Raw genomic sequence first — 20,347 nt, forward strand, 5'->3', positions numbered from 1 at the left:
ATTCCGTTTTACTCCAGGGACAAGGGTTCAGCTGTTACTTTCCAGTCACCCCCGCCCATAATACAGCACCTTGGCACAGACAGCAGAGCGACAAAACATGAAGTGGACAGTTAAAATTCAACTCAAACTACAGTCATCCCCAGCAGTCCTCCCAACCCTGGCGGAATATTTACCTAGACCATTTAAAGCACTTAATTAATTCACCAGCAGCTTCGCTGGAGACGTCTCGAGCTTCCCGAGACTCCATTACATAATCTTTTACAAAGTCTATTCCCAGCTCCAGTGGAAGATGGATTCTTGTCCAGTTTGCGGAGCTTCCATGCATTTGCTTCCCTTTCCTGGGGTTCGCTTCAGAGGGTGCCCAGCGGAGATTACAGCAATCGCCCTGGCCAGGAGATTCTGGGGTCTCCGAACTCAAAACTGCCTGGCACTGGTGTAGCCTTCTGGCCCCGGGTGCTCCTAGGCTAGCCGCGGTGGCCACTGTGCTGGCGGGCGCTCGGGACGCGGCGATTCTCCCAGTTCTCTGGGCGCGCCCCGAACCCAGGCAAGCCGAGACGCAGCGCATTCGCGGTGCCAGGGTCAGAGCAGTAGCGCGGCCGCAGGGCAGGCTCGGTGCGCCGGGCTCCGGGAGGAAGAGGAGAAGGGGGGGAAAAGAGGAGGAGGAGGCGTGCGAGGGAGGAAGGGCCCGGCCGCCCGGGTGGGAGGAGGAGGAGGGGGAGGGGGCCGGCCGGGCCGAGAGGGGTGGGGGGGCAGCCAATGAGCGGCGCGCGGCGCGGGGGGGCGAGGTCTGGGGGATGAGGTAGGATGGGGGAGGGCGCAGCCCGAGCGGCGGAGGCTCGAGCCATAAACAAGCGCCCGGAGGAGCCGCGCAGGAGTGAGGCGAGCCGGGCGCGCAGAGCGGACGCCGCGGACCTTCTGCTGCGCCACCGCGCCCACTCGGCGGCTCAGGAGGCGGGGACCGGCCCGGAGGCTGCGCCGCCGCCGCGGACCGGCCGACTAGGAAGAGGAGAAGGAGGAGGCGCCGCCAGCCCGGGCTGGAGCCGAGCGCAGCCACCGCCGCCGCCAGAAGTTTGGGTTGAACCGGAGCTGCCGGGAGGAAACTTTTTTTTTCTTTTTTCCCCCCTCCCTCCCGGGAGGAGGAGGAGGGGAAGCCACCGCTGCCGCTGGCGCCAACGCTAGTGGGCTCGGGGTCGGCGCGGCCCGCAGGAGGGGCGGGGGCCTTGCCCCGCGAGGGGAGGCGCGCCCCGGGGGCCCCGAGGGGGGCGGCGAGGACCGCGGGCTGCGGGTGCGGCGGCGGCGGCGCGTGTGCCCCGCGCAGGGGAGGGCGCCCGCTCGGCTCCCGGCCCGGCTGCGAGGAGGAGGCGGCGGCGCAGGAGGATGTACTTGGTGGCGGGGGGCAGGGGGCTGGCCGGCTGCGGGCACCTCCTGGTCTCGCTGCTGGGGCTGCTGCTGCTGCTGGCGCGCTCCGGCACCCGGGCGCTGGTCTGCCTGCCCTGCGACGAGTCTAAGTGCGAGGAGCCCAGGAGCTGCCCGGGGAGCATTGTGCAGGGCATCTGCGGCTGCTGCTACATGTGCGCCCGGCAGAGGAACGAGAGCTGCGGCGGCGCCTTCGGGCTCCACGGAGCCTGCGACCGGGGGCTTCGCTGTGTCATCCGCCCCCCGCTCAATGGCGACTCCATCACCGAGTACGAAGTGGGCGTCTGCGAAGGTATGGCCGCCCGCTGCGGGCCCCCTCCCACCTGGCCCGCGCCGCCCCCTTGGCGCTGGCTGAGCCGAACAAAGTTTGGCTGAGACTTTCCCTAGGAGAGAGGGCTCCGCGGGAGGACGGGCAGCCGCCGCCCCCGGGAGGATGCCCCGTGCCCCGGGTTCCCGCTCCCTTCCCCTCCCGGCGCTTAGCCAGCTGCGGGTGAGGTTGGATTTCGTGGGTGGGGAGCGGACGAGGACAGGATTGCATCCCCGCCCAGCACAGACCCACAAGTGTGGCGAGTGGGCTTGAGCTGGGTGACCCGCCCTCACCCCGAGGTGGAGGTGCTGTGGGCTGGGGGGCACTGCGGAGGTTGCCGCGCGCAAGCCCCCTCGGGAGTCCGCCCCTGCTGCCCTCCCCGCATAGCGCAGTGTGGCACCCAGTGCTGCACACTGTCCGTGTAGCCGTTTTCCGTTGGCGGAGGAGTCGCGTTTTCAGCGCACACACTCCCTGTGTGACTCTTATTATTTTTTCCTTGTGTTCTTCCTTCACCTCCTTCCTCCTCCTTCGCATATAAATCAGTTTCAGCTCGGAAATATGTCAGCCCAAGAGAAGTTGCCTACGGTGGTTACTCATTTATTTGCCTATTGAAAATGGTCAAAGGCTTTCTCTCCTGGACAGAAAGGGGTGGAAGGTGGGGGTTGCACCTGGGAGTGAAAAGTTGTTGCGGACTATTAGAGGTTGCTTTTTAAGATCCCATATCCGCGTGTGGTGTTGCCGGTGCCTTCGTTTTGTTTGTTTGACAGCGGGGATTGTGTTGTAGGCTTCTCCACCGAGCCTTGTGCAGCGCGGTGTGGAGACTGATGGAGGGAGACAGAGATTAGATTAGTGGAATCTCCCTCGTTGGGGAACCACTGTGTCAGCCTTAGTCCTTGTCCGCCTGCCTCTACCTCGGGGTGCTGGCCAGGTTTGGGGTCTAGAGAAGCAGTAAGTTCATTTTATTTGGCAAATGGGCAGGGCTCAAGGAGTGCTGGTTAAAAGTGGGATCCCTGCTCTGGCTGACGTTGGGCAGTGATGCTGTTCAAGGGATCCTGGTGAGTGAACAGAGTGCAGCAGCCTCATTTGCGGAGGAGCAGTAAGGAGGGACAGACGCCCTCTGCCCTACTACTCACAGCCAGCACCCACGAGACCAGGAGGGTTTATTCTCAAGCATCCTTATGTGTGTGTTTATTGTGCTAGGATACCAAAAAGGAGTGGCAATCTTAAGGGTAAAAATGAAGCTACTGAAAGGCTTCGATGCTGTTTATTATTTTTTTAAATACACACGTATTCTTTTTTTTAACCTGTAGTTTTTAGGGTTTGGATAGTTCTGGAAAATCGGGGCTTGAAAGCTGGTGGGCAGTAATGAATGAAGGGAACTCTTCTCAGAGGGAAGGGTGGTGCTCTTACTGTGCCCTTAGGACCTTGGTTAGAAGACCTCATTTGCCTGAAACACAAGCCTCTCACCTGGCAAAGCCATTTTATAACATGGTTTTGTTTCTCAGTTCAGGAAAAGTGTCTGTTAGATTAACTCATAGAATTTTATGCCTTTGACTTTGGGAATTCTGAATGACAGACTAAAAGATGCATCTTTGAACCCTGCCACTTGAAGTACATAACTTGATCCAGCCTCCCCATAAACCTGCAAACAAGCAATATGAAACAAGCTTCAATGCAGTGGAAACTGCTGTGCTCTGAGGACTTTGGAGACTCCAAATATTCTAACCTTTGTTTATTCATTCTTTATATATTTCTGGTGAAGGAAATGCTCAGAAAACATTTACAGTAACCAAGTGTTTTGGCAGCAACATCCCATGTTGCAGCATGGAGTTATTTTGGCAGTGTATTGGTAAGCCTTTCATTCTTCTGAAATGATGCGATTCTTCATGGCTTCCTTTTTTTCTTGTAACACCAGTGCACTTGGTGTTAGCCTTGAAAATGCTTAGAAGTATCTCTTGACATGGTTGTATCTCAGTGTTCTTTGGAAGCACTTTTCATTTAACAGGCCTGTTTTCAGTCGCCACAGCTGTGTGCTCAGGCACTTTTTTTTTTTTTTTTTTAATAATTCTAAAAGCAGCAATCAAGTTGCATTCTAAATCCATGAAACCAAGGTAAGGACATTGTTTCCTGGCCTGATCTAATCATTGGATGTAGACAGACATTTTCAAATGTATGTTTAAAATTCCAAAGATTTGCATATTGCTACAGTATTTATAGAAAACATAAAATACAAGAGTAACCTTTTCTTCTAGGAATTGGAGAGGTCTTTACGTGTCACTGATTTCTTGAATGTACAGACGTTTTTTCTGATTTGTTTTTGTTACTCAGCAAGAAATTTCTCAATGGCCAGTGTTTCCCTCAGTTTCCATTTTTATTCAGAAATTCATGTATGTGGATTATCATAACTAACATTAAGAATTGACATTTTATTCATGTTAAAGTCTCTCATGCTACAATTTTTGCACTAAAATGACCCCTACTGGTTGTATCTGTTAATGAAAACTCTTTTGAAAACTTAAAGTTTTCATGCAGAAACATACTACATGGTACAGAAGTGTTAGGACTAACTTACCTGGTTTTGATGGCATGATTTAAATACAAGTTACATTGCTGTTTGCCAACTTGCAATAATTTTTGCATTACTCGCATACTGGTGTTGGGGCCAGGGATCCTGCTTTTAACTGCAGTTTACAAAATGAGTTAGATAAATCATGAAGTGAAATGCACATTGAGTGACCAACTATTCAGTGCACATATTCAACCTGTGGCTCAGTGCCTTAGGTTTTTAAGGCAGCTGACCCATTGTGAGCTCTCAATGAAAGTACATAGAATAAATGAATGAAGAGTCCCCTCCATAGAAAATAAGCCTGTAGAAAAATATAGTTTTCTGAAATACTAAATAATATGATGAGTTATGTGCTATGAATCACACAAGATGTACATAGAATTTCTTCTCAGCATAGTTTAGTATGTTATGAAGTAAATCTCGATTTAATAATTATAATTCTTCTTGACCAAGTTCATTTGAAAAATTGAGAATGGAGCCAGGTATCCAAAGTTTTCTCTCACTCTCTGTCTAAAAAGTGCTCTCGGGTCCCTGGGGGCTTGAAGTTCCCTTTCCTGTTTTCATTTATTGGCAAGTCTTCCTGCTGCCCCTTGCAAAATCCTAATCTGACTGTTTGCTTGGCTGGGTTACTCACTTCCAGGGAGATCACCTAGAATCTAGAGAAACAATTTGAGGTTTTGAATCCCCAAGGAAGAAGTCTGGATAGGAGACCTCTTTGGGGAATCAGAACTTTGAAAAACTAAGGAAGTGAGATTTTCTAGAAGTTATGTTTTGATTGAACAGTGAAAATCATATTTTGAACTAAGGGGATGAGGACCATATATATATATATATATATTTTTTTCTGTGTGGGTTAGTACATTATGCTTCTGTAAGGGATGGGGCAAGGTAAAGAAGTATGGCCACCTTTTTGGCTCTTGGTAATAAAAGGGCACATGATGGCTCGAGTTTGATAATTTGTGAGGACAGAGTGTTTACCAACTAAGTGAAAACTGTTGAGTTACTTTGCTCTGAGGACTGCTGTAGGGTGATTTTTTATTTCCCATATTTTTCAAAACCACTGTTATTTAATTACAGTCTCTTTCAGAATACAGTGCCCTCCCCACCCCACCCCCACCCCCACACACACATACCCCACAGGTATATTAGCCTTTCCTTCTACCTGTTTTTCATGGGGGCAGTGAAGAGAACTGTACTTAGAGAACTAAGACCAGAATTAGAAGGTAGAGTTTCCTTCCTTATTACTAGAAGACAGTAAGTGGGGATGTTGGCTGCTTGGAAGAAAATGTCTTGATCTGAGGCGAGGCCCAGACAACAGGCTATAGGAGGCCAGTGAATGCACCAAAGCATTTGGTTTGCACGAGTCACATGGAAGCTGCTCTCATTGATTTGTAGTAGGTTTTGGAGTTAAGAGCTCATGAATTTTAATTTTTACCAATTAAATAAGGAAGAAGAGGGGCAAAGTTTAATACTTCTAGATTTAGAAAAATTTAAAAACCCAGCAGCAGTCCAGACTTTGTTTTTGAGTAATAGGCTTCATTTTCCATCTCAAAAGTCTTTGGGTAGTGTGTACTCTTTGAATGCCGGAGAAAAAAGCAAGCTGAGGGTGTATAAAGTTATGTTAACAGGGTATGGGAAGAGAAACCAGTACACGTAAACAAGGAAATAATTAGTTCCTTCCAAAAGTAAATATTGACAAAATATCCAGTGACCAACTATTCAGTGCACATATACAAATGACAGGACTCTTTGACCTTTGCTTTGTTAGGCTTGTAGACCTCCGTGTTGCTGAGGAGTCCTGTCACTAGAAACACTTGGCAAAGGACAGGTGAATTGCATAGTATCACAAGGACAAAAATCGCAAGTTTTGAGATGTTTGTAACTCATGTTTACAGTCACCAGGAAATCTACACCCAGTGGGTTGGTACTATAGTAGTGAGCAGTCAGGCTAATTTGTAAAAAAAAGCTGTCTGAAGATCCTAAAACTATGGGCATTATATGCATTTATAAGAGAGTTCAGTGGTTTGGTGCCGATTTCTATGATTTTTGTGGCTTGTTTATTAAGGACTAATTGTCCATATGAACAAGTGAACAGCTTGGCGATACAGGGTACAGGCATTATGAAGTCGGAGGATTTGATTAAAAAAAAATACATGGCCTTAAAAAGATAATAAGTGGGTAGACTAAAGGATGATGAATGGGAGATGGGAAAAAATACTTAGTTCGTCTTAGCACGACTATACCATCCTTTGAAGAATAATCCAAAACACATTCCAGACATTAATTGTGAAATTCCTGAAAAATGTGGGTGTGTTTAACATCACTGGGCAATGGTGCTAGCAGGAGAGATGACAGAGCAGCTTTATCGTGTGAACACAACGGGGTAGGAGGTGGTGAAATGAGTGGAAGGTAAATATGTTCAGTGAGGCAGGTGCCTATAACACTGTGTTCCATATGGCACATTTTGTATCAGAATTTTGGAGCCACCCCAGTAAAGCTCATTTAATTATTTGAGGAAGAAATGGTAGACTAGCCAAGCATGCACAAAGAACACTAAGAACCTGCCTTCTTAGAGGTCTAATTCCCCAAAGCTGCATGTTCAAAGATCTGACTTGCTTTTGCATAGAAATCAATCACTCATTCATTGATTTTTCTACTCTGTACAAGGCCTTCTGCTGGGGCAGTGGGGCAGCTGGGGAGCCTGGGAACTGCTCAGACATATTCTTGACTCCTTACATTCTTTTAATCAAGAAAAACAATAAAGAAGCAAAGACCAAAAAAAGTCAACATAATAATGTTTTAAGTTCAAGCCAAGTAGAAGTGGTTCTGGTTCTGCAAGTCTGTATGCAGTTAATTGGCGATGAAATTTGTCCTCAGAACCAAAGGATCTCAGGTGATCACTTGAGACACTGGTGGCAAAGTGAGAAAGGGGAGCTGCCGTTTGAGCCCTTTTTTGGTGGGAAAGGGGATCCTGCCCATCCTCCTTAGAGCTTGTGGAGTGCATATCAGAGGGTTTCCCACATTGGAGAACAGGCTACATTCTCAGCACTTTACTAGCCGTGATTCACAGTCCCAGGCTTCTTTTTGAGGGTGGTTTTCTCTTTGTTCTAGCTTGTTGTAGTAGGCAGGGGAGTGTGGGTGGTGGACTGGGAGGTGCCCCTGGCTTAGCACCTCTCACCTTCTCACCTTCTCACCTTCCCTCTCTTTGCTGCTTTCCCTGGCCCTTTAGCCTGGTCACCTCATGGAAAACTGCACTTAGACTAAGACCTCAGTGTGGACAGAGGAGTGCTTGAATATGCCTCTATTTAAGAATGCCCTCAGAGTAAAAACTGAAATGAGTGTTCATTTGGGGCACAAGTTAAAAAAAAAAAGAAAAAAGCCTTATTTTTCTTTGTTAGTTGCAAAATGAGCAGATGTCAGTTCCTTATCTCCCTCCTCCAGCCCCACTAGGTTCCCCACGTGAAATACCTCTACTTTAGTAGAAGAGTGTAATGGTTAGGAACTTGGTTTCTGAGCTGAAATCTGTATTCTTGATTCTGTGTGTCTCAGTTTTCTCATCTGTATAGTGGAGGAAATAACAGGTTTGATATAAGAACTCAGTGAATGCCCAGGAAGTACTAGAAGTAATGGCATGTGGAAAATGGTAACAGCATGGCTACTAACTAGTAACTTGTAAGTGAAAACAAGAAGACATGGGCTCATTCCCTTGTTCCTCCTAGTCTTCATCTTCCTGAGTCACTGATTGTCAGTAGTGAAGGAGTTTGGGCTTTTACAAAAAGAGTGTCTTGTTACTGACTTCAGGCCCCCTCACCCCCCAACATATACACAACTGCATCCCAATACCACAAGTGCATGGAGTTAAACTTTGTTAAGGCCTCTGAAGCTATTTGATGCCTCTCTTCTTAATGCATAGTTATGTCCTATCTACAAAAATTATATATTTGGGATTTTTTTTGCATATGTCATAGGAATTATAAATTTAACCATTTACCTGTACGCTAGTATTTAATTTGGGGAGGAGGGGTAACCTAAACTCACTACAATCAGTAATGCATATTTTCCTTCACAGTATATTCTAGAAGAAGATTTTGCTGCTTAACTTCTAGAGTGCTTATACTGGTGGTCCCCCCAGGATTGACCTGACTTGAGCCAAGGAAACTGCTTGTCCTGGCATAGCTCTATCCCACCAGGGCCCTAGTGTCTTGTTGATGTACTTGGTGCAAACTAGACAAAACCAGAGGTTTAACCAATCCAGTCCTTTCTAGTTTAACCATTTATTCTCTTTCTAGCTCAACTGGTCTCTCTGCCATCTTATACCCACAAATTAACTGTTTGTCATGGATCTGGTCACTGTGCTATAAAGTAGTGATGCCGCTTTTGTAAAACTATGCTTTCAAAATTTTAATGTGCACAGAGTCACCTTAGGGTCTATTAAAAATGAAGGTTCTCAGGGCTGGAGTTGTGGTTCAGTGGTAGTGGGCTTGCCTGGCATGCATGAGGCCCTAGGTTTGATCTTTAGCACCACATATAAATAAATAAATTAAATAAAAGATCCATCAACAACTAAACAAATTAAAAAAAAAAAAAAAAACGCAGGTTCTCAGACTGGAAGTATAGCTCAATGGTAGAATGTATGCCTCACATGCCCAAAGCCTAGGTTGGATCTCCAGCACCCAGCACCAAAACAAAAAAACAAGAAGCAGGTTCTGATTCTGTAGGCCTAGGGTAGAGGCTGTGATTCTGCAGGTCTAACAAACTCCCAGGTGATACAGTGTTCCTGGTCTCAGGACCACACTTTGCATAATAAAATGCCATGTGTGTAAAGCTTTTGTAGCACATAGACTATGGTATTTAATAAGACCTGATGAATGTCACTTGCTATTATAATAATTCTTTTCCAGCCAAAATAAATAAGATAAAGGCCCTGCTTTCACAGAGATCATGGCCTGATGGTAGATAGGGAAAACTGAGAGAATTCATTGCAGTTCAGGACACTAAGCCCTGAGATAGGAAAGTGCTGAGCATGTCAGAGGCAACTAGGAGGGGCCCTAACTCTGACTAACAGGGAAGTTGTAGTGCAGGATGCAGCAGCAAGCAAGACCTGGGGTTCTCCTCTCCTCCCTCCTTTTTCCCATTCCTCTTGTGCAGGGTGTTTCATGAAAAGAAAAATAGTCCTTGTAGCTAGAAAAACCTTTGCTCAAATCTCACCTCTGTATTAGTTTTTAACTCTTGAGATCAAACTTGCTTAGTATTTCTGGACTCCAGTTTTCTCATCTATGAAAATGGTCACTAATGGCTTTCTATCAAGTAATTGTGTAGTGAGATTAGAGATATTACATCTTGTGTGTGAATACATAAACGTATATTTTTTAAGATTATATATTTAGTTGCTACTAGAGTTCTTGGTTGCAAATAGACTTAAAAAATAATATTCTAATTTCCATCCTTTATCATTTTCTTCTTTGTTTAGTCTGTATGTAAACTTAGAAGTCTGTTCTGGGGATGTAACTCAATGGTAAGAGCACTTGCCTAAGAATGCACAATGCCCTTTGTTTTATTCCCAGTTTTGCCAAAATAATAATACTACTAATAATGATGATGATGATGATGATGATGGTTTAGAAATCTACTTTGTGGGCATATTCATACCTCTTACATAAATTTTCTTCAGCAGGAGGCTTAGAGGGGAATTTCTGGTCTCAGATCTTGAAGAAGACGACTCTGCAGTACTGAGAAGGAGAGCTTCCTTGTTTTGATCCAGTGCAACTGTAATTCCTAGCCTCTGAAATTTCTGCAGAGTGTGAACATTTGCTTGATTTTCTGATTTGAGTCATTATTTCTAAAGAACTATTTTATTTGTTTGGTACCAGGGATTGAACCCAGGGAGTACTTAATTATTGAATCACATGCCCAACCATTTTTTTTTTTTTTTCTTTTTTTGGACAGGGTCTCACTAAGTTGCTTAGAGCCTTACTGAATTGTTGAGGCTGGTTAATGAACTTGCAATTCTCTTGCCTCAGCCTCCTAAACCACTGGGATTACAGGTGTGTGCCACTGTGCCCAGCTTAAAGAGCTATTTTAAATTCATATTTTGTAAGAGTTGACATGTTCAGCTTGATGGCATGTGGTTGCATGAAAGTGAGTACCTCTGTGTGGCTTTCCTCTGTTCCAGGCCTTCTGTCCATCTGCGCTGGGCAAAGCACTGCAGGGTCACCATGGATCTGCCTGGTGGGGGCTCTGGGCAGTCTTTGTGCCACAGAGGAAGGCTGGAAAGGAAGAACACCTAGACTTAAAATATCTGACATTCTTTTCTCTTTAGTTCCTAGTGTAGGCGTGGTCCCACAGTACTGCCTATTAACTGTGGCTTTTTCCATTATGTCTGGAAATGAATATGATTTTTTATACAGTAAATATTGGCCGAGAATCACTGGGTTATAACTGATTTTTATTCTTGACAATTAAATCTTTTGAAAGCATGGTAGAAACTGAATTTTGCCCCCAGACACTCTTTTATACCTAATAGGGCCTCTGTACTAGGAGTGCTGACATACGAACATGTAGCCTATAAGCAAAGTGGGAAAAACTTCAGTGATAGTTTTAAATATGTGCTAATTAAACCCAAAACAACACCCTAGTTTTGAAATATCCTGAGAACATTTGTTTTTGGAATATTTAAGAAAGAAAATTATTAAATGTATTTTAGGGTGTTGTCATTTTACGTTTCCAGTTCCTGAGAATTTGAAGCAACTACTCTTTAGAAATTTTAGCTAAGTCCTTAGTAACCTATTACTATAGGTGTCACAAGGTTAAAAAAAAAAAAGATATAAGCTGTAACTAGAGACTACGCCTGTCTTATTTAGTATTTCAAAACAAAAACCATAAACAAACATCTCAGATTCAAAACAGAAAGGAATTCCTGGCAGGGCAGGATGAAACCTGAGCCTGCAGAGTCCTGGTCTACAAGAGGTAACTTATTTAGCTTCTTATCCAAAGGCCACTAGCAAAACGGTTCACAGCTGTGATAAAAGCAAAGGCATCTCCGTGTGGGAGAGTTGTGACTCCAAAAGACCCGCCAAAATAAGGCAGTGTCGCCTTGAGGATGCTCGACCTGAACTAGTCTTGGACTTCATAGCACGTGAGGAGTCTTACGTGAGAGCTGTGGGCTTCGTGTTCCATCAGAATGTTGATAAATCGTACAGAAGCAGATCTTGAAAGACTTCCCTCCCTTACCCTAGTCGGAAACTTTGGTTTTTCAAAGATATGGGCATTTATAATCTGTGGAAAAGGATGAAGTTCAGAAAATTGAATCTTTAGAAATCAAAGCAGAAGGTTTTTAAAATGGCTTGAGAAAAGAATGGGTATGCTGGGTGGTTTTCAAAAATCCATGCTCTTGGGGCTGGGATTGTGGCTCAGCGATAGAGTGCTCGCCTAGCAAGGGCAGGGCCCGGGTTCAATCCTCAGCACCACATAAAAAAAAAAAAAAATAAAGATTTTGTGTTGTGTCCATAAAAAAAAAAAAAAATCCATGTTCTTCTATTTTAAAGCAAATTTTAGGAAAACTTATTACCACTGTCCGTGATGTAAAACTGAAAGACCAAATAAATTCCTGTATTTTAATCAAAAAGCATGTTAGTGTGTTTGTTTATATCCTAGCTTGTTTCAGAAATGATTTAAGGCTGCTCAGAAAGGGCAGTATCACCAAATTCCTGGATTTATATTGTAGCATGATAAAGGAGAGAAAGAATCGCTCCAGCTTCTGGATCCCCCGACATCCCCTTCATGGCTCAGGGACTTAAATAAAATCTCCTCAACGTGCTCAGGTTCACTCTGCCTTAGTGTGTCAAAAGGGAATGAAATAGTTACCTACCTGCAAGTGGGTTAACTGAATCAGATGACAGATCTCATGACCAGAAGAGCCTTAAGCTATGTTGTCATGACCTAGAAGTGCTGGGTGGGAGTCCAATATTGTGTTTGCAGTTAGGTAAGAAGCGATGGTGGTGTCCACCTGACTGCCAGGTGCTGTACATGGAAAGGCTTAGAGGAAAAGCCCTAGATTTCTGCCATGGTGGTGTTCAATGGGAGGCAACAGAGCAGCCAAACACAGTTAGTGTGAAGTTAGTGACATCAGTCATACTAACGGTGGCTTAATCTGGACCCAAGGTGGACCGTACACCTCTCTTCTGTGAGCCAGCCTGCTGCCTTCATTCTTTCTCCATTTTCTCATCTGCCTCATTATTATGGCTATGAGGTAGGTAGGTGACACATGCAAAGGGAGAAGCTTGAACAGACAGGCCAAAACTTGTCCAAATTCACATGCTCATTTCTGCCTCTTGACACTAGGAGAGAGTTGAGTAATTGCTGTTCTTCCTAATACTGCAGGCAGCAGCCAAATTCTCTGCATTCTTTTACCTTTGCTGCTGTTTTCACTTGCCAGGGAGTTTCCTTAAGGAGCAGATTGAATTTAAAGAAACATAACAGTAATAATGCATGAGAGGGGAAAAGGTGGTGGTGGGGGGGGGGTCGCTGGTCAGATGCAACAGAGCTTAAATTTGAGGATGGAATGATTCTTCCCTGCAGGAGGACAGGCTGCAGTCTGCTCCAGCTGCTTCACCATCAACCAAATAGCTTTTTGCCCCTTTGTAAAGAATAACAGATCCTCACTAAATATATTGTCAGGTATAGGCCAACTTTGAAATTTGGAAAGTTATCTCTTGGAATCTAGAAGCTTCACTCTTCCTTTGCATGTTGTTCGGTGGCAGGGTGGAGAGACAGGTTGGTGTTGGTGGCCCTGAACTTGGTATAGTAATGCATATTATTCTAAAGAATGTGGACAGCTTAGCACAGCCTCACCTTATTACCACCAATTATCCTGCTCTGCCTTGTAGATCTTACATTTTTGCCAAGAACAGCCTTCCAGAATGAGGTGCTGGTTAATTCCAGTTGGGCATTTATTCATTAATAAGTCTGCTGAATGCTAAATACGCCATTTGGGAGTGTGTGACATGAGAAAACTCAGCAGCTAGTTATGATGTAGCTCTCTTCCATGATTCTCACTTTCAGTTCATTTACCTAAGCCCCCCAATCCCTAGCTGTGTGAACTTCTTAAATTCTTAGTTTTCCGATATTTTGTCCCCCCAATTTTTTTTGTTCCCATCTATAAAACTGTTTAAAGTTTCCTAATAATGGGGTAAGCATTTTATATTGTACTGTAGCTTGCTCCATCTTTTCTTTTTTAAGATGATCTGAAAAGTTAAATCCTGTTCCGGATCATTTAATGTCTCTTCCAGGCGAGATTTCTGGATAGCTATTAGTAGTTTGAAATAGCCATTGAGGGGTGGGTGGTGTTAATTTACTAACCTGAGCTTTTGCCTAAGATAAGTTCTCCTGTATTCTTCTCTGGTATATAAATAGATCTTTCTTTGCTTTTCTTCCTGCTTAGTTTCTGCATATTGGCTGAAGAACCTTGAGAGCCTGAATGCCTGGGTCCCAGCATGTATGTCTGAGAAGCAGCCAGGGAGTGCAGTGTGCCTTTGCTGCAGTGAGAACTCATGCTAGGAAGCCGGTTGGACACCTCTTGCCCATGTCTCTGTGCCCTCCCTCTCTGGCAAATCCCTGCCAGGACCCAGCAGAAGCTGGATCTCCAGTGCTCTGAAAGCCTCTGGAAGGATGCTTTCCAGCCGTCTTTCCATTTGCTGTTGCCACGTTCTTCCCAGGTTGGTGGCATGCCACTCTTTAGCTATTGACAAAAGTTGGTGCCAAGTGTCCTATCCTGTGTGAGGACCCATTCCAGTAATTATATCTTGCACCAATAGCAAAAGGATTCTGAGGAGGAGCACTGGCCACCACCTCAGATTTATTCAGTATTGTGGGAAGTGATAATTTGAGCCAGAAGGTGATAAAAGTTCATAAAACAAGGATCTTTACAAGGTCATGGGTAGACTTGATGGCCTAAAAAGATGTGCCTGGGACACTAAAAATATTTCCCTAGCATCAGCAACTAGCCCCTGAGTGGAACAGCAACAGTAGTGTCTTTGAGAGACAAGAAGCTGCCGTAATTCCTTCTTTCAATATGTAGTTAACATTTTGCCTTTGGGTGTAGGGTGGTGTGTACCTGTGTTTTCAGTGTCTGAAGGCAGAACACAAAGAATTATTTGTGTTATTGGTGAGTGTGCTGAAAAGAACTCATGGACTTGAAGCAAGGTAAGGATAGGCTGTACTCTATCAGCAAAGTAAAAATGACTTTGCAATAGAGAATGTACATTTTTTTGAAATGTATTACATTTGAATAAAAGCACAGTTCTTATTAAAGTGTTTTGGCTTTGAGACTGCCTAGTTAAATGGACTATCTATGAGTAGGCAAGTAGAACTCAGGAATATTACTGACATTTCATTTCCTGGTGATTGGGACAGAAGTCTTACTGTCTTTATGGCATTGTAGGATGATTTATAGCAGGCTAACATTAAACATAGTTTTGTTTGCCCTTACGTAGGAATTTTAGATGTGATGGTACAAAGAAAAAGCAGTCATTTAGGGTGAGAAATGAAAGATGTAGATAGGGAAATGAGCAACATAAAAAGAAGCCAAAGATTTTTTGTTTGTTTTGTTTTTTTTCCAAAGACAGTGTTGGAAAAAGGTGAACCTTTAGCAAGCAACTTTATTGATTACCTATTCAGGAAATTATATTAGATGCTTTGAAAAGAGAAAGGAAAAGGAAGATATTCTCTGCCAATAGAGGGCTGGAAAACTTGAAGAAGATAAAGTATTTACATGTTTTAATAATATAAAACATGTCCAAAAGAAATACTTAATTGCAGCTGCATTTGGCACTGGAAATAGTCCTTGTATTATATTTTTTATATTGTGTGTGAATATGTAAGCATATGCCCTTCCTTGAGTCAGAAATACTTGGGTAATAATATTTCTTGAGAGAATAGGAAAGTAGAGAAGGTATCAGGAGCTAAAAAGAGAGAAGGCTTAAAGAATGATTATTAGCAAAGGAGGGACAGTAAAGATTTTTTCTTCTTTAAAGGGGTCATATTTCATATGCCTAATTATTCTAACTATTTTTAATCTTAGTATAACAAACATTTAACTCTCCATAGGGCCATGGTAATTTGCATGTTATTACTAAAAGCCCACAGGTAAGGGGAAATTAGATTCCTAAATTAAAGACCTGATATTTTGTTCCTAAAGTTTAGGTTTTCCAACCTTATTTCAAGTTTATTTTAGCAAAGAGCTTTGGACAACTCAGCCTTGGTCAACATATAGCTTCTTTTTAAATTTTATTTAAAAATTTTTTTAAGTTGTAGATGAATACAATACCTTCATTTGATTTATTTATTTTTATGTTTTGCTGAGGATCAAACCCAGTGCCTCACACGTGCTAGTGCTACAAAAGGTTTGGAGGTAAGACCAGTCCCTGAGAAATGGGTGGGGTCCCGGCTTTCAGATTCCCTAAAGTTGCCTTCACATCCTTTGAAGTGTTCTCATCCTTCCAGCCTGGTACTCCAGGATGCTATCTCTGTGAAGCCTTCCTGCCCCGCCCACGAGGAGCAGTGCCATCTCCCACCCCCAGTGCCCATAAATAGCTCTTTCTCCTTCCCTTGTTACAGTGCTTTTCACACTGTGTTAGAGTTCACATTTCTGTCTTCCTGCCTGATTGTGATCCACTAGAGTGCCAGGATTGTATGTTATTCTAGAGCCTGGCACAACAGGAAGAACTCAGTATTTGTTGACTAAATCTAGACTCAAGGTCATCCAAGATATTATACAAAAACTTTTCCATCTGAACTGTTTGGTTTGCTTTATGGAGACGGAAACAAGTGGCGCTACCTGTTCACAGTATCCCAATAAGAATACTGTCATTGCTAAAGGAAGCTCAGACTGGTCCACGGTGTCCACCCTCGTTAGTCTGAACATTTTTCTTACCTGATGCATGATCAGTTAGTTTCAGCTGCATTTGTTTTTGCAAATATTGAAAGGTAGTTTTTACTTGTAAGTACTTTTCTTCTTGCCAGTTTGCCATACAGGCGTCATCTTTCATTCACAACCCCTCATCCCATGGGTAAGAATTTTCCTGTGGGCAGCTGGTTGTGACCTTCTCCCTATTGCCAGGGATCTGGTGCATTGAGCAGTTGTGGTGGTCAGTGGCTTAGAAACAATAATCAGTAAAAAAAATTATGAGTTAGCTTACAAACATACCTCAGATGACCGCGTGAATTCTGGATGAGAGTGAAACAGGCATCCAGCTTCTCAGCGGATCCGGGGTGGCATCTTAAACATGTATTTTGAGTAATGGGAAGGGAGTTTAGTTTAACAAATGTGAATTGAATGCACAGTCTGAGGGTTAAGTACTGTGAACAGTGCAGCCTACTTAGTATTTCCGGTGATCTCCAAATGTCCTCAAGAATTCAACTGCGCTGCTGCTTTGTGGAAGGAAATCCTAAGGCACCAACGTAAGGGTGGAAGTGTATGACTGTGAGTAATGAAAATGCCTCACAATGGTTTGAACAGGAAGTCCACAGGAATGTAATATAAGGAATTTAGGAAAGCAGAATCCCATTTGGATTTACTCCAGGCCCTATAACTTCAGGGGCTGAGGAATTTTTGATGATTAATGGCTAGAGCCCCAACTTGTTGTATTTAGCAGTGTGGAGTTATTTTTCCTTTATCACCAGTCATGAACTTGGTTGGTTGATCAGATTTTTTTATAAAAGGTCTTAAAGTGATTTACAAATTAAGGCAGAATATGCCATTAGACACCAAAGGACACAAGAGCAAATTAGACCTCTTTCTGGGTGATGCCTTCCGTACTAAGCTAGTCAGCTGCGAAAGAGGAAAGGTTTAACCAAGATGAAGTATCCAGAGTCATAGATGCAGAATTATCCTGGGTAGAAACTCTGATGATACCTGTGCTGTTTTATCAGTTAAGTGAATATGTACTGAGATCCCCATTTCCTAGTGCAGCTTTAATTTTGATGTCTGTGCTGCAACGTTTCCTTCAACTGCCCCACAGTTAAGATGCTCATCTCACCCGTGTTGGGAATTGCTGATGATGTTTGTGTCATCGTTGGTGGCTTTCCCGGATACCCACTTTATATTGTTTTATTGATAACCTGCCGTTGTTACAAAAGGCTTGAGAAGGGGAAGGAGGGAAGCTGGAATGGATGGCTAAGTATAAGTTATAGAGCACTAGTGGCTTATGATGCTTAGTTGGCAGTGAAAATTGAAGATTTCTCAGCAAGGTGTTTTTTTCTTTTTTTTCGAAGATCCACTGAAGAGTTTCTTTCTTAAAATGATATAAAGTTTAAAAATCAGCTCAGACTCACTCCGGGTGGCTCTGCCCTCCTTTGCTGTTTTCTCTAAGACTTCATCAGCAGAAGGATCTTTTGACTTGATAGCAAATATTGCTCAAATGAGAGAGGTGTGTTTCCCAAACTCGTGATTTCCATTGCCAGTTCAAGGGTGGGTAGGTAAAGGACTCTGGGCTGTTCTTGCTACAGACTTAGCACACTTATCCTCAGACTTCAGCCAAAGAAATGAATGGAGGCCAAGGCCTGGGAAGCACACTTGAAGGAGGGCGTGCCCATCAGACTGTAGCCAAGGTAAACAGTCCTTGTAACTGAAAAATCGACTTCCTGGAAGGAGAGAACCAGAGAAGTGGGTGTGAAGTACAACCAGCAAGTACCATTTTCAGCCACAGAGATAGCTGAATTGCCCTGAGTTCTGAAGAGAACCTCTCCCAGCTGCGTGGGGGAAATCAGTTGCTTGTTGTGCCAACAGCTGGAACAGAGATGGTGCTTGGGGGGAAGAGGTTGTGTTTGGGCTAGACAAGGCACACAGATGGAGCTTTTTGAGGGGGGTAGACATGCAGTCAGTGACTTAGGGATGGAGCCCTGCAGGGGAGCCAGTGGACTGACAGAATGGCAAAGGAAGATGTCCCTGAGTCCCCATGTGTGGAAACCCATATTCTCTGTCACTCTTTCTTAATAGTGGGAAAAACTGTGTCATTACAGTGGACAGCTGTGCATGTATGTTGCAGATAGTGTGATGTGCATCCATTTGTGCAGTGTGCAAACATATCAGAAAGATTCCTCACATGGTTGTATACTTGTCCTCGCAGCCCTTCTGTCCATTCTTCTGTAAATGTTGTAGTTTTTTTTTTTTTCCCATTCTAGTTAGAGCTGTTAGATTCTATAAATTCCTATAGAACGAAAAAAAAAAATCCCTATCTCTGGCTCTATCAATTAATGTATAGGAGTAAATGCATGCAGATTGTCTCCTGAGTGGCATACTCGAAGCTATAGGTATCTTGTTCTCTCTTGTGTCCTCTCTTCTACAGTGGCTGCAGTACTGATCAGATTTGTAGTTGCTAATGTCCTGTCCAGGCCAGTTGTCCAGAAAGATAGACCATCAAAAAAGAAAATTCCTTAGAAAGAAATTCCTTAGAACTTCTCATGCTCAAGGATTCCTGGAACTAAGTTGCATGTGGGAAAGGGCCTTTCCTTCTAAACAGAGACCCAGGCTGCTTTAATGGTCACCCAGAAAGATGTTAGCTACATTTCTTCTTTGCAGTTTGTTTTTCAAGCATCTTATTTCCCATGAGAGCTGGGGCCAAATATTGGGTCCACTGCCATCTTTTTTTTTTTCCCCCTTCTTAACTATTATAAAGACAGCACAATTTTTCTAGGAAGTTTGGTAGTAGAGAAGATAGAGAATTATCCAAAATGTTCTTGTTCCAAGCACAAAAAAAAAAAAAAACCCACTTTGACTTTGCTTTTTTTTGGTACATATTCCTGTCTAATATATCTTCCTTTATATACATACAGTTTTTAAAAGATCATGCATCTTGAATCTTCCTTCTCTCCAGTAAATTATAGCAAATGCATTTTCCTATGTCACTACGTAGTCTCCATTATTATAATTTAAGCTGAGTAATCAAATGTGCGGACAGTGTCTTTCCATTTCCTTTCCTTTCCCTCTTTCCCCTCTGGGCTATATAAAAGCAAGAAGGGGAAAAAAAAAAGTCATTCCAGGTGAATTTAATAGAAAACTCCATGTAGCCCTAATGGAATTTTATTTTCCTGCGTGCCTAGGCTCTCCAAGTGAACGGCTGCAACCGTGCTGTCTCCTTGGACTAAGCAGGGGCCATTCTCTGCTTGTGTGTCTGATCCTTTGTGTCTAAGCTCAGGCTGTGACTGTGGCTCTTGTTTTGTATTATATACTTGCTACCCCAAGGACTGCCTTAACTCTGAGAGGATTGAAGTTCTGTAAAGTTAACTAATGATTTGTAGGCTTTATGCAAATAGCCAGCCCACTGGGTAGAGACACTTTAATTGTATTGCTTTTTCTCTTCTGGTAGCATATTATAGGGTTGGAAATGTTTATTTAGTATGAAAAATGAATATAATTAGTAAGCCGTAAATAAAGACCAGATAGTAACTTCAAGATGAATTTGTAAAACTTTGTACTTTGCATAAACTGTATGTTCTTGTTGCCAAGGATTTTTTTGGTCTGAGGATTTAAGTTTTCCATTTCTACCACTTTATAAATTAAAACTGGAGACCTAGAAGTCATTCAGCAAGGCATATATAAAATGTGGAAAAACTTAGATCATTGTCAGGATTGAGTTTGTTGAATTCCTATCAGGAAAACAGACTCCCCTGACCCCATATATTATTGACTTCTATAATAATAGTTTTTACAGCTCAGATACTTGTTTCATATTCAAAAAGTATATGGCATCTGTTGTAATATTTCAGATTCATTTCTTCAGTTTTTATTTACAAATACAAATTCTCCGGCAAACCATACGTATAAACATATGCAAAATGAAATCTCCAGGCTTCAGATATTTTGTATACATTTAAGTGCTTTTGGATTGTCAAAAGGGAGATGAACGTTTTGGTTATTTCTTTAGTATTTACTGGTTCAAAATTTAAAATCTTGGAAATATAGTTCATGTATGATATCTACCAGTCAGTATGTTCAGTCCACAAGACACTGAGCAGTTTTGTAGCTGCTGGTTATTCGTTTAACTTTATTAAGCCATAGTGTA

General features: G+C 43.2%; 1 protein-coding gene across 4 annotated transcripts in view; it reads left to right on the top strand.

The window, feature by feature from the left end:
- The first annotated feature begins 1,278 nt into the window (after positions 1–1,278).
- Crim1 (cysteine rich transmembrane BMP regulator 1) overlaps positions 1,279–20,347 on the top strand; it is a 179,247-nt gene continuing 160,178 nt past the window's right edge. For all 4 annotated transcript variants that reach the window (XM_026405877.2, XM_026405879.2, XM_026405878.2 and 1 more), the window contains exon 1: positions 1,279–1,708. In XM_026405877.2, coding sequence (XP_026261662.2) covers positions 1,378–1,708 — 331 coding nt within the window. In that variant the 5' untranslated portion in view covers positions 1,279–1,377. The remainder of the gene's footprint in view (positions 1,709–20,347) is intronic.

The sequence above is a fragment of the Urocitellus parryii genome, chromosome 12, assembly GCF_045843805.1.
Source record: "Urocitellus parryii isolate mUroPar1 chromosome 12, mUroPar1.hap1, whole genome shotgun sequence".
Lineage (NCBI taxonomy): Eukaryota > Metazoa > Chordata > Mammalia > Rodentia > Sciuridae > Urocitellus > Urocitellus parryii.